This window comes from Misgurnus anguillicaudatus, chromosome 21 (assembly GCF_027580225.2).
Source record: "Misgurnus anguillicaudatus chromosome 21, ASM2758022v2, whole genome shotgun sequence".
In the NCBI taxonomy this organism is placed as follows: domain Eukaryota; kingdom Metazoa; phylum Chordata; class Actinopteri; order Cypriniformes; family Cobitidae; genus Misgurnus; species Misgurnus anguillicaudatus.
In genome coordinates, this window is record NC_073357.2 from 63,332,292 (window position 1) to 63,345,464 (window position 13,173).

General features: G+C 33.8%; 1 protein-coding gene across 1 annotated transcript; it reads right to left on the bottom strand.

Annotated features, from left to right (window-relative positions):
• Window positions 1-719: 719 nt before the first annotated feature.
• LOC129453647 (uncharacterized) lies at window positions 720-10,740 on the bottom strand. The gene is made up of 10 exons (XM_055217987.2): window positions 9,651-10,740; window positions 9,516-9,559; window positions 7,766-7,795; window positions 7,092-7,362; window positions 6,883-7,013; window positions 6,473-6,752; window positions 6,243-6,382; window positions 4,500-4,582; window positions 3,401-3,500; window positions 720-2,234 (listed from the first exon to the last, which is right to left on the bottom strand). Exons 2-10 carry the CDS (start codon window positions 9,547-9,549, stop codon window positions 2,209-2,211), a joined length of 1,095 nt encoding a protein of 364 aa, XP_055073962.2. The 5' UTR covers window positions 9,550-9,559; window positions 9,651-10,740; the 3' UTR covers window positions 720-2,208.
• Window positions 10,741-13,173: the final 2,433 nt, after the last annotated feature.

Consider the following 13,173-nt stretch of genomic DNA (forward strand, 5'->3'; position numbering starts at 1 on the left):
AATTTTGGGGCGGTTTCCCGGACCAGGATTAGCTTAATCCAGGACTAGGCCTTAGTTTAATTAGGAAATATAACTAGTTTTAACAAACATGCCTTACTAAAAAGATTACCTGTGTGCATTTTGAGGTAAAACAAAGGGCCCTGATGTATTTTAAGATATGTAAGTGCAAGTTGTTTTCAGTTTGGAGAGCTCTTAAAAGTGTTTAAGTCTAGGACTAGTCTAATCCCTGTCCGGGAAACTGCCCCATAATGTACTATTTCTAACATATTATTTCAATTTTAATAGTTTCTATCAATTTATTATTAAATACCATGAATTTTGTTTTAGATAAATTCAAAGATAATTTATTTGAGTTAAACCAGCTCTTTAATTTGTATATTTCACTCTCCAGTACCATTACCAACTCTTCCGAATTTTGACCTGAACAGTAAACACTGGTGTCATCAGCCAACAAACCATAACTGAGTACATCAGACACCTTACATATGTCATTAATATAAAGCAAAAATAACTTAGGTCCCAACACAGAGCCTTGCGGAACTCCACAACTTATTCTCTGCAATTTAGAATTTACACCATTTATGTGTACATACTGAAGCCTATGCGTTTGAATGTTGCTGTTTATTATGCTGTGTGGTGAAAAAGTTCATATAAAGAGGAAGAGAGACATAGAGAGTCATTTCTTTAAAAAAAATTAAGTATGCAGAGGAGAACACACTGTTAAAAATGTCTGTGGAATGACAGTATTACTGACAGATGTTTGGCAGTAACTTACTGTAGATTTAAATTGATGTTATTTACTGACAACAGTTTGTTTAAAGTTAAATGAACATTAAACATTAACTAATCTTTATCTTTACATAATAAAAGAGCAGGGGGAGATGTAGAAAAGGTTTTTAACAGAAATGATGATACAATAGAGGGACAGGGGCATGCAAAAATGATATACTGGAGGAAGAAAGTGACACAGAAGAAGAGCAAAAAAAGAGAGACAGAAACAAATCATATCCAGTAGGAACACAATTCCAAAAACAATGATTGTAATAATGATTCATTTACATAATGTGCAATACAAGTCATCATATTTAGAAACATATTCATTTTCCAAAAATATATTAGTAATCTAATAATGATTATAAAAATAATGATTCAGTGATGCAGGTAATGTATGACTGTCAAGTGTCTTTTTCGATATTCCTGATATAGGCTTTACTTTACAGTACTGTAGTGAGTTTACTGTATATTGACAGAAATGATACAGTAGGCGGTGAAGTCGCTTGCTGTCTGACTTCTTGTTTTGTAGTTTTTATTCTCAACACAAACTTTATGCCCTTAAGTTTCTTTATAGTTTGAATGAAGTGTTTAAAGTATTTCAAGCGATGTCACACATGAAACTATAATCTTTGAATGATTTCTTATAGGATTAATAAATCTATGCTTTTGGAAAGTGATGGGGTGTTTTGACCATTTGTTTCTGACAGTATGAAGCTGATAGTGTAAAATCATGTAATTTCTGTCAGACTATTTTTTAGTTTTATACAAACCATACAGTGATTTGGCTTTATTTATATAGAAGTTGAACTAAACACAAAGTAGCTTAAAATGTATTAAATGACAATTTACAAATAAACCACAGAGGTTGATGATTAGTTGAGAAAGTATACACTGACATTCACGGCACTCCAGTATCTGTCACATAAAGCTGAACAGCATTGAATTATAGGATTTTAAGTCGTGTGTTGTATTGATATATAATAGAAAAGACAACAAAATGAAGAAATTGAAAAATTAAATGACATGGAGATTAGAGAGAAAATAAATACATCTAAATGAAATCTATAATGATTATTAGTTATGTGTCCTGTACTTTAACAGCTGAAATGATATCTGAAAAATGTAAGGATGACGGCTGGTTTGCTAAATGTATAAAAGTACCAGAGTAGGTTTGACTGTTGATCTGTTTGACTGTTCACAACTGATAATAGACTAATTGTGTCTATTATATAAAGTAATTTTATGATATAATATATTGTGTAATTTAATCCATCCTAGTAAATAAAGTGCATGTTGCATGTGATTTAAACCTATACACCTATACACAGTCATATTTACAGTCAAATTTGAAAAATGTTGTACAATAAATTTCAGCGAGACTTTAAATGAAACATACAGCAAGAACAATAATGTCTTCTTTATCTTCTGTATCTCTCAGGTAGGTATTTTAGCACAAGAACCTGGGGATGAAATATAAGGATTTAGTCAATTATAGTATGCATTTTTGGTAACCCTTTACAATAAGGTTCATTAGTTAACATTAGTTAATGTATTAACTAACATGAACAAACCATGAGCAATACATTTGTTACAGTATTAATGAATCTTTGTTATTGTTTGTTAATAGAAAAAAAGCTGTTAATTGTTTGTTCATGTTAGTTCACAGTGCATTAACTAACGTTAACAAGATTTTAATAAAGTATTAGTAATTGTTGAAATTAATATTAACAAAGATTATTAAATGCTGTACAGTATAAGTGCAGTTCATTATTAGTTCATGTTAATTAATGTAGTTTACTAATGTTAACTTTTTTTATATATATACTTTCTTGTTGACATTATATTTTTTTCCCCAAAATACATGTAAAATCATTAGTACTTAGTTGTTGAGAAATTATTTTGAACTTGTTTTCTCTGCAGTACTGCAAAACTGAAAAAGATCAGATTTTTTATTATTATTTTTCCTTATTTTAAATAGATGCAAATAAAAGCATTCATTTTATTAAGAATTTGGCAGAAATGTTGTCGGTAGTTGGCAGAATAATTTTTAAAAAGTATTTTTAAGTTGATCCAACTTTTCACTTTCTTCGGTGTAGGCTTATCCTCAATTTTGTGTATTTTTTCCACTAGCCCATTTGGCCATATACTGTATTGTTTACCCAGGCAAAAAGTAATACATGTATAATATAAAATATGTCTAATTATTATTTATATTATCTCGGAACCATGTAAACTCAATAAATAAAGTAATGACACCAAAAACTATTAGCCTTTATCAGATACATACATTTTAAGTGTTTAAGTAAACAGTAATAAATCCTAACAAGCAAAATCACAAGTTAATACAAAAGAAGACTTTTGGTTGGTCTGCCTTTCAGGTGGAAAAACTGAATAATCAAATGTAAAGTAAAACTTCTCAAACAGAACGTGAGTACCACATTGAGTAGTTTTGCACCTTCTTGTGCTTGAATATGAAAATTGGCAAGACTTAAAAATACTCAAATAATAAACTTTTATAAAAATACAGCTGTGGTTCTGTCAATACTCCTGTGGGATATTTGTTTGTTCTCACTGTAATTCAAAACTGTGAAACAATAAAACATGTTTTAAAGTTTTGTGTACTTGCCTGTAATTTTCTGATGCTGTGTCACTTTCTCTTTATAAGGGCGTCGTGTCCAGGACAGTGTAAAATCAGAGATGTGCAATGATGACAGAGCAGACTGCAGCTAAAATTCATCAATACACAAATACAACATACAGTCATTCTCTTATTACTGATGTCATCAGATTTATAAATTATTTACAGAGATGTAAATGCACAAAATGAAACACTGCCATATATGGCTTCTTTCTTAAAGGGGTCATGAACTAAGGAATCAAATTTGCCTTGATCTTTTAACTCTTTCCCCGCCATTGATGAGATATCTTGTCAATCAAGAGAAAACGCTTCCCCGCCAATGACGAGTATTTCCGTCTCTCCGCAATACCGCTATTATTCACCAACTTTTTAAACCCAGAAGTATTGCCCTAAGGCAAGCTGCTGCATGTCCGTGTCTGTTTTAAAGATCGCTCTGAATGGGATCTCTATGAAAAGTCCGTCACAAAAATGTTATTATCTCTGCTTTTTGCTCCAAATGTGGTGTTTTTGCAGAAACCTACCCATATTCAAAAGCTGATTACAAAAGAACTACTCAAGGTAGGATAAAAGTTTTTTTTTTTGTTTGAAAGCAGATGGTCTGTTCTTTCATTTGGTATATTGTATGTTTATATATTTGAAGAAGAACATTTTTTGGAAGGCATTAAACTTTTGTGAAAATCATGAAAAACGCTGGCGCTGGCTGGCAACTTTTTTAAAAAATGCTGGCTGTGAAAGAGTTAAAGGCGGGGTGCATGATTTTTGAAAAACACTTTGGAAAAAAAATCTTGATATCATGAATACATCCTGCAAGTTTTACAATTTAAAACAGCTGCACAAAGAACCCAACATTATAGGAACAATTGATATAGTTTGTTTATCTGCGATAGAAGGAGTTTTGTGTGTGTGTTTGTTGATTTGAATGCCAGACATACTTGGGTGATTGTTAAAATACCTGGGCGACCCGCCCAAGTAAAGTCAATGTGTGGGAAACATTGATAATATTATAAGTACACTTTAGGGAACATTTTAAAATAAAAAATTATTTAGTTCATTACCCCTTTAAATAACATTTATTTCTTTTTCTAACCTGGTTGAGGATTTGATCACTCACAGCCGCTGCATCAACACTGGAGAGAAATTTCAGTCTCAAAAGTTTTTTTTTAATATGTCCTGAAACACAGAAAACACAAACTCAACAATCATATACAAACAAAAACACTGATATTTGAGGAAAATATTACAAGTGGTCAAAATCAACAAAAATCAAAGCAGAAATAAAGTTTAGTCCAATAATGAGCATTCCTGAAGACTAAACTAATAATGTGTAAGCGGATGTTTTTCATGATCACATTTTTCAAACTTTAATTAGTGTGTAATTTTGCTGCTAAAGCAAAAATAGTTGCTGCAAAAGTATAACACTCAAAGTTCAAGCCAAGTGATATTTTTTCTTTATAAGTTACTACAAAGAATGGCCGGTTTGGACTACATCTCTCTACTTCCTGGATATATAAGAAGAGTTTCTGACTACGCTGCAAAAAAATGATTTTCGAGAAAAAACGTCTTATTTTTACTGAAAACAAGACAAAAATACAATCTAAATATTCTTAAATTAAGATGCTTTTTCTTGATGAGCAAAATGACCCGAGAAAATGAGTGATTTTGTGCATAAAACAAGCAAATTTGAATTCTTCATGAATTAAGTGTTTAAGAAAAAATGTTCAAGATTTTTTAACCCCATTGCAGATTTTTTTGCTTGTTTTATGCACAGAATCACTTAAATTTGATATTTTTGGTCTAAAAACTGGACTTGTTTTCTTGGGTCGTTTTGCTCATACATCTTAATACATCTTAATTTAAGAATTTTTAGATATTTGTACTGAAAACAAGACAAAAATATTTTTTTAAATAATTTTTTGCAGTGTAACCACCGCCCACAGGAATACGGAAGTCGCCATCTAAGCTCAAACGGCTCTGACAATCTAAGCTAAGATGCCTTAAACACAATCAAAGCTCATAAAACACAGGAAAAACGTCCGCATTAAAAATGTTCAACCTGATCTCATGAATTTCCGTGGCATAGTCACGGAATTTTGTGCTAATTTTTCCATGGCATTCTCACGGATCTACGCATTTTTCCGTGGCCCTGCTACGGACTGTCTTTTTTCGTGGCATTCTCACGGATTGGTTACTCAACTGTTTTGTCCTATTTTCTTACCATTTTCGCTTCGGTTTAGGGTTAGATTTACATGAAATGACACCCCTACCCAAACCCAACTCTAACCCCAACGCCAGGCAACAATTATTTAAAGTTTAGAAAATATAAAAGAATTAATCAGAAGAAATAGTATAAACCAATATTTAAAGTGACATACTAACGCAAACACCAAATCTAACCCTAAACCGAAGCGAAAATGGTTTGAAAATAGGAAAAAGCAGTTGAGTAACCAATCCGTGAGAATGCCACGGAAAAAGACAGTCCGTAGCAGGGCCACGGAAAAATGCGGAGATCCGTGAGAATGCCACGGAAAAATGAGCACAAAATTCCGTGACTATGCCACGGAACTTTGTGAGATCATGTTGAAATGTTAGTTTTACACAACTTTTTTGAGTTAAGTTGAATTAACTTAAAATTTTGAGGCAATTAGGTAACTTACTTTTTGTTGAGCCACCTAATCTTTTAATAATTAATAATAATTAATAATAATAAACCGCACATGAATCTTAATTTTAAAGCTTTGGAGTCATCATCACATGTATTCAATCAGCAATTTACACAATCTGAAATTTCCCATCTCTAACAAAATATATCAAATTTGATTTAAGAAATTACGTTTTCCATAGATCTCCACTTCACAAAAAGAGAGATAAGACCAGTATCCAGTCATGACCAGATTCACATAGCGTCCCTCCATCCCATTACACGAGTAACTGATAGTTTGACCAGCTTGAAATCCAGAAGTTACATCACATCTAGAAAAAGAGAAAATCAATCAATCAATCCGTCTCTACATCATTGTGTTTAAATCAACTTTGTTAAACTGATTTTATAAGTTACATTACCTGGGATTGTTGTTTCCATTGTTGTCCAGTGAGTTTCCAATACGTATCTCTGCTCCATTGGTTTGATAAGCAGAACCGTCTGATCTAGCAGTGATGACTACTGTACTAATCTCATATTTATACTGAAGATCCAACCTCCACCATGGGTAATATTGATATTCTGTAGAGGCGCAGAATGCACCTTCACCTGGTCCATATTTTACACCATCTATGGCATTTTGAGCTACAAAGATGTAATATGTGGATGACAGTGTAGCTATTCCACTGAAAGCCACGTTTTCTACAAATGTGATCAAAGACAGCGGATCAGTCAGTTTCATTAAATTCAATAGATTCAAAAATCTATTTTGTCTAAAAAATGTAATTATACAGTGTTATCCTATAGTACAGAATAAAGGGTCAGATCTCACCTGTATCATAAACCTCAACCTCACAGAGAGAGAGAGTAGATGTACGTCCAGTCATGACCACATTTATATAACGTCCCACCATTACACCACACGAGTAACTGATAGTTTGACCACCTGAAGTTACAGCACATCTAGAATGAGAGATAATCAGTTAATCTCTAGAAGTGTTTAAAATGATATCTATAAACTGATGTCATGAATAACTTTACATGGGATTGTCGTTTCCATCGTTTTCAGTGGAGTTTCCAATACGAATCTCTGCTCCATTGGTTTCCCAAAGACAACAATCGGATCTAGTAGTGATGACTACTGTACTAATCTCATAATAATCCAAGAGATCCAACCTCCACCATGGACTCCATTCATTTCCAGTAATGGAGCAGGATGATGCAGTAGCCCCATATCTTACACCATCTATAGCGTTTTGAGCCGCATATGTTGTGGATGACTGTGTCGCTGTTCCTTTACGTGCTAAATTCACTAGAAAATAAATCATCAAAGATAATTGAACAGTCAGTGTGGAGATATAAACACATCTGTAATAATCTGAATCTCATCAACCCTCATGATCTTCTTGGAGTCTAATAGTTCATGACATATGAATAAAGTTTTTAACATACAGAAGAGCAAATTTGGATGACGATTCAAATCATGAATGTTTTTGAAAGATTCAATAAAGTTTCAAGAAATCAATCTTTTAAAATAAGGCAAATAATAAAGATATCAGTATTCACAAAAATATGAATATATTCATTAAATGTTTTCTTAAATGACTGAACTCAATAATGGATGATTATTTAAAAACTTAATATCAAAGTTCAGTTTAAATTCAGATGCGCCTCATTTTAGATCATTTGTGTGTCAAATATCAATAGAAGGTTACCTTCAAAACTACCCGGAATGGAAATAAGAACTGTTGAAACAAAAATAAATCATTTTAACAATGATAATTGAAAATAATTACAAAGGTCTTTCACTCTTAATTTAGGGTGGGTTACACCAACAAGTATTAGTCCTAAATCTGGTTTAAATCAAAGCTTATTTAATAATTCTGTTGCACCAAACTTTAAATCTTGTTTAAAAATAATCAGGGTAACATTTAAACTGTCATTTTGATCCAGGTTTAAAGTTTACAACAAACCATTACCTTAAATAAAAAAAAAAAATCAGTTAGGTATTAATTTTAAACTTGCATTTGAGAAGGTTTAAATAAAAAATATACAATTAAATGTGTGGCTGAATGAACAAAACGGTTCACAAACAGTTTTACATTTTTTTGTAAAAAACCCCTTAGCTGTTATAAAATGCACTGGTAACCCAACGCTTCGAGGGGTTTATTGCGTTTATAAAACGGTTACTTCATATGCATAACGTTAGCGGGATTTTATAAAATAAAACCCAAATAAGTTGTAATTATATTCGTACAAATATTACTCTTCCGCCGAACAAAGTAGTTCCTCAGAATCAAGTGTGACTGAAACAGAGCGTAGTTCCCAACCAACACAGACGCAGCAAAGGCACAATCAAAATATGATTTTGGTGTTTATGTTATAAATTTTCAAATACATTTTATATGAAACACACAAATCAGATAGACTATAAACAACATCATTGCTTTTATAGATGTTGGAAAGGAGAGCAAACGGGTGGAGAAAGAGTTCTGAAGGTGTCAGAGACATGTAAGACATGATCAATAAAGTGATTGTAGCAGTTTCGTAGTCATGATAAAGGTTATATTAGCCCCTAAAATAAACATCATTCCATTACTTACTCACCCTTATGTTGTTTTAAAACAACAGCTTTTAATTTTACAATCAGGAAATAAAGGAACTTAATTATAACAGTCATATTTGGAATCAGTGGAGGTTGTTGTCATCATCATAAAGGGCTAAGCCCCCCTAAGAATAAAATACTAGAACCGCCCCCGGCGACTCAGTATGTTTTGTTGGCTTTGAAGTGTGAAGTCCGGGATAGCATCCCTATACTACAGTACATGCAAAGAAATATTTCTTAAATACAATGGATAGAGATCACTCAAGATCGCTTAAAAAGAATATTAACAGCACCAGGGACCGGTCTTCGTATACTGCGCTTTTTCTCTGTCATGCGCTCCAGTCAGGAACTAAAGAGGGCCGTGAATAAACATACACACGGCTGCGATTCATGACAAATGCGTCTTGTTCATTATATCGCAATATTTCCTGCCACATTGCTCCATTAATCAATTTAATAGATTGTTTTAAAAGATCGCCAAATGTTTTTATTTTGAATCAGACCTTTAGATTACCGATGTATGTAGGTAGTGACATAATACAAAAATTACATTTCCTTTGCCTACATAAACTGTTTATTTCCTTTTTTTAATCACAACGTCAACATTGTTGCTGTTTAATTACCCTGGCAAATTCATCATGGTAGACAAAATAAATCGCAGATAAAGGGTTTAAAGTAGGTTAAAGTTTTGTGCAACAAAACTCAAATTAAAATTTTACTGAGATCAACAAACCACAGATCAGCTCTAAACTCTGCTTAATCCTTTGTTTAATCCTTGTTGGTGCAACCCACTCTTAGTGTAGTGTTTAAAATTATCGTCTTTGTGTGTTTTCATCATCATGTGTGTCAGCTTTACTTACCAAAAAGTAAAATCAGATGAATGAGTTTTTCCATCTCTGATTGTCTAAAGATCATTAAACAGATGACAGAGATGACTGAACAGAAGAAATATGAGAGAGATCTTTATCGTATGGGTTATAATGATGATAACATACCTGTGTGGAGATAGATATGAAGTCTTTCTCCTTACTCCTTTTTTACTCTGAATTGAATCCAGTCCATCACTGTCTGCTTGGATTTCAGTCTCCTCCCTCCTCACAACCTCACTGATAATTTCATGAGTTTATTTCACATCATTTGACCTCCAGAAAACTTTCCCCAGCACCTTCAGGTGTCACGTTGAGTCTACTTGAGTTTACAAAACAAATGAGGTTATAAGCAAATCTGCCAATGAAAATCAGTTCTTTACCTGTGTTAGTACCAGACATAGGTTTGGCTTTGTGTATGTTTCATTTTACTAAAAACTCATCAACTTCATTTTACTGTTATCAAAATGGGGTGGTTTTCCGTACAGGGATTAGATTAAACCAGGACTAGGCCTTAGTTTAATTAGGAAATATAACTAGTTTTAACAAACATGCCTTACTAAAAACATTACTTGTGTGCATTTTGAGGCAAAACAAATGGCACTGATGTATTTAAAGATTTGTGAGTGCAAGTTGTTTTCAGTTTGGACAACTCTTACTTTATTTTAGTCTAGGACTAGTCTAATCCCTGTCCGGGAAACCGCCCTAATATGTTTGGCATGTGATATTGATTGTAAAGCTAAAGGAGGATGCTCTGGCCCAGCTGAGTCTGGTTTCTCTTAAGGATTTGGGTGTGTCTGAATCAGATCCTTTGTTTAGTATTCAGGACACTTTTTCCTATTTTCTTTCTTAAACTTAATGGTTAAACTCAGGAAATTTTATGTATTGTTAACTCATAGTTCAGTGATCATGTGTGTGTTATACATATTCAGGAGCTTTCCCGCCTCCACGCATACAGCCTTTCCCAGGCAAAAGTGTCGTAGAATTTGTAAATCAATATATTGTTTTATGTGAATGAGCAGGCTGAATGATTTTCACAGACTACTAGATCTTGTTTTGAAAAGTCTTGGGAAAACATGTTTAGTATGGGTTTTGTGGACTTCTATCAGTGACTTATCTATTTAGCTTTTTCAAAAACCATGCATAAACATTTTTACCTCAAAAATACAAACATGTAAATACATGTTGATTATATAATATTGTAGCCCAGTTTGTGCTGAACGCAGTGTTATGAGACTTTTGCCATTAATATGTTTTTAAGCAACTGAAAAAAGCACAAATGTCAGTGCATGTCAAAACTTCCCCTTAGACCCCAACACAAACCTATTGTGACCTACTGCAGAAATAAAAACCTATTAGATACAGTAAATGTGCACACAGTAAAGTTTCTGAAACTCTCATAAAGAACAGAGCAGGAACCTAAATACTTTGTTTCGCAGATGTTGGATACGTAACAGGACTACTAAACAAATTTTTGAGCTACGACAGTCTCTGTCCTCCCACAAGTGCCACAAACAGTATGTTGGACAAACAAAGAATCAAATGAACACTAGAGTTTATCAGCACATACACAATATTATCCACAAAGTGGATAAACGTAGACACTTGGTGCAACATTTACTAATTCATGGCTTGAAATCAGATTCACACTGGTCTCTTAGAGACAAATTGAGAATGGAAAGCTTATGGATTAATGCTATAAAAATGCAGGTCTGGAAAGAAATGCTATAAAAACGGTGGTGTCACGTCATGATTGACAGCTGATATATGCGCAGTCTGCGAGAGCGAGGGAGGGGCCTTGCTTTCGCGGTTTTACTTCCTGCTCACTTCTGTGCAGGACTGGTCCCGAAATCGCTACTCAAGACCCAAGATGTCAGCGCCATATCGGGACACTGACGGCTTCACATTTCACCAATGGAAGGGAGTGAACGGGCGTTGTCCATTTTTTTACACTCTATGGGCCTAACCTATGGCCTAACACACAGTTTCCACCTTACTTTAATTGTATTTTTACAGATAGATACAGATTTCACACACATACATCACACTGAGGTCTCCCTGTATATTTGCTTACATAATAAAACCTGATTGATCTACCCTATATACCTCAAAATTTGACTACATCAGAGTTTGTGTTTGTCCACAAATTGGACATAAAAAATACTGTCCTCAAAGTGAAGGCAAAATGTCAGGTCTGGAAAGAAGGCTTTTATTGAAAACTCATACGTCCTCACTTGGTAAATAAGTAGGTGTGTGTGTGTGTGTGTGTGTGTGTGTGTGTGTGTGTGTGTGTGTGTGTGTGTGTGTATTTCTTGTGTGTGTAGGTGTGTGTGTGTGTGTGTGTGTGTGTGTGTGTGTGTGTGTGTGTGTGTGTGTGTGTGTGTGTGTGCATATATATATTATATATTGTTGTATAATAAACTTTGTAAAAAACATAAATAACTGTTCACGTGAAAAAAATCCTGGGTTGCACAGATGAAACACATGATGCCATTATAAGACCTATATAAATGTCAAAGAATATAGTATAAATGCTGACATAGTAGTCAATATCTTGTTTATGTTTTTGGCTTTGTCCTGTTTCTGAGGTGGATTCTGTGAAGGTTTTCTTTATTTAAGTAGCTCATAAAACACTTATATTGCACAAGAAGAAACAATCTCACATCATTGTATTATGGTTGTATTTGAATAGCAAACTATAAATGCAGATTCATGCGGCACAATTAGTTTTTTGGACCTTGAACACATTGGACTTTAGAGACAAGTCAACAAATATGCCTAACCATTTTCCAGAGGTCTGATTGGCGGTTGGAGTGGTCATCCTGGTTATATGTGAGGGAGATATGAAGGTAAAAGATTAGCAAAACTCGAGGGCACGAAGATGTGAATTTGAGAACTTGTACAATAAATATGAGGGAAGTTTACAGTTGCTTTGAAGAACCGGACTCCACTCGCTCACTCTCTCCTGTGTGTTTGTGCACCTCTCACCCTCAAACAAGGTCGGAGCAAGCGCCCTCTTTTTAAAGTTTCTGCTAATATGACAGTTAACAGCAAAAGAGCGCTCACGCTTCAATATTTGATTGACAAGACAGCTGACTCGGTAGTTGCTTAGCGATATGAAAAGCTTTGCCGCACTGCTCTTTTTTTTAAAAAAGGCAGTGCGTCACGCCTTGCGTTTGCAAGCGTTTAAAGCGCTTTTGGTGTGACTGGCCCCTAAATCCTTATTTACTTGCGTATGTGTGCTGGTATCTCTAGACGCGAAAATAGAAATATTTATATTTCTATTGAACTATTCTTTTTTTAATTTCTAGGGATGTAACGGTATCAAAAATTCACGGTACGGTAGTATTTCGGTATGATGCCCACGGTACGCTAATTATTGAACCATTTGCAGGAAGGAAAAAACAAATGAAGACTTGGAAAAACTGCCATAAGTGTTTATTAAACAAGACTGAACATTACAATGTACAAAGTGTAGTGAAGTGTTTACAATTTTCATAAAAAGGACAAAAATATTAAGTTTCAGTTTAGTTTGTCAACTTTAAACAACTCCCAATCAGTCAGGTTTTAAGAATTGAGTGACTCCCTCAATTGACCTAGTTTTTATTATTAATATTATTAATAATAATGCTAATGCTTGGTACTCCTATGA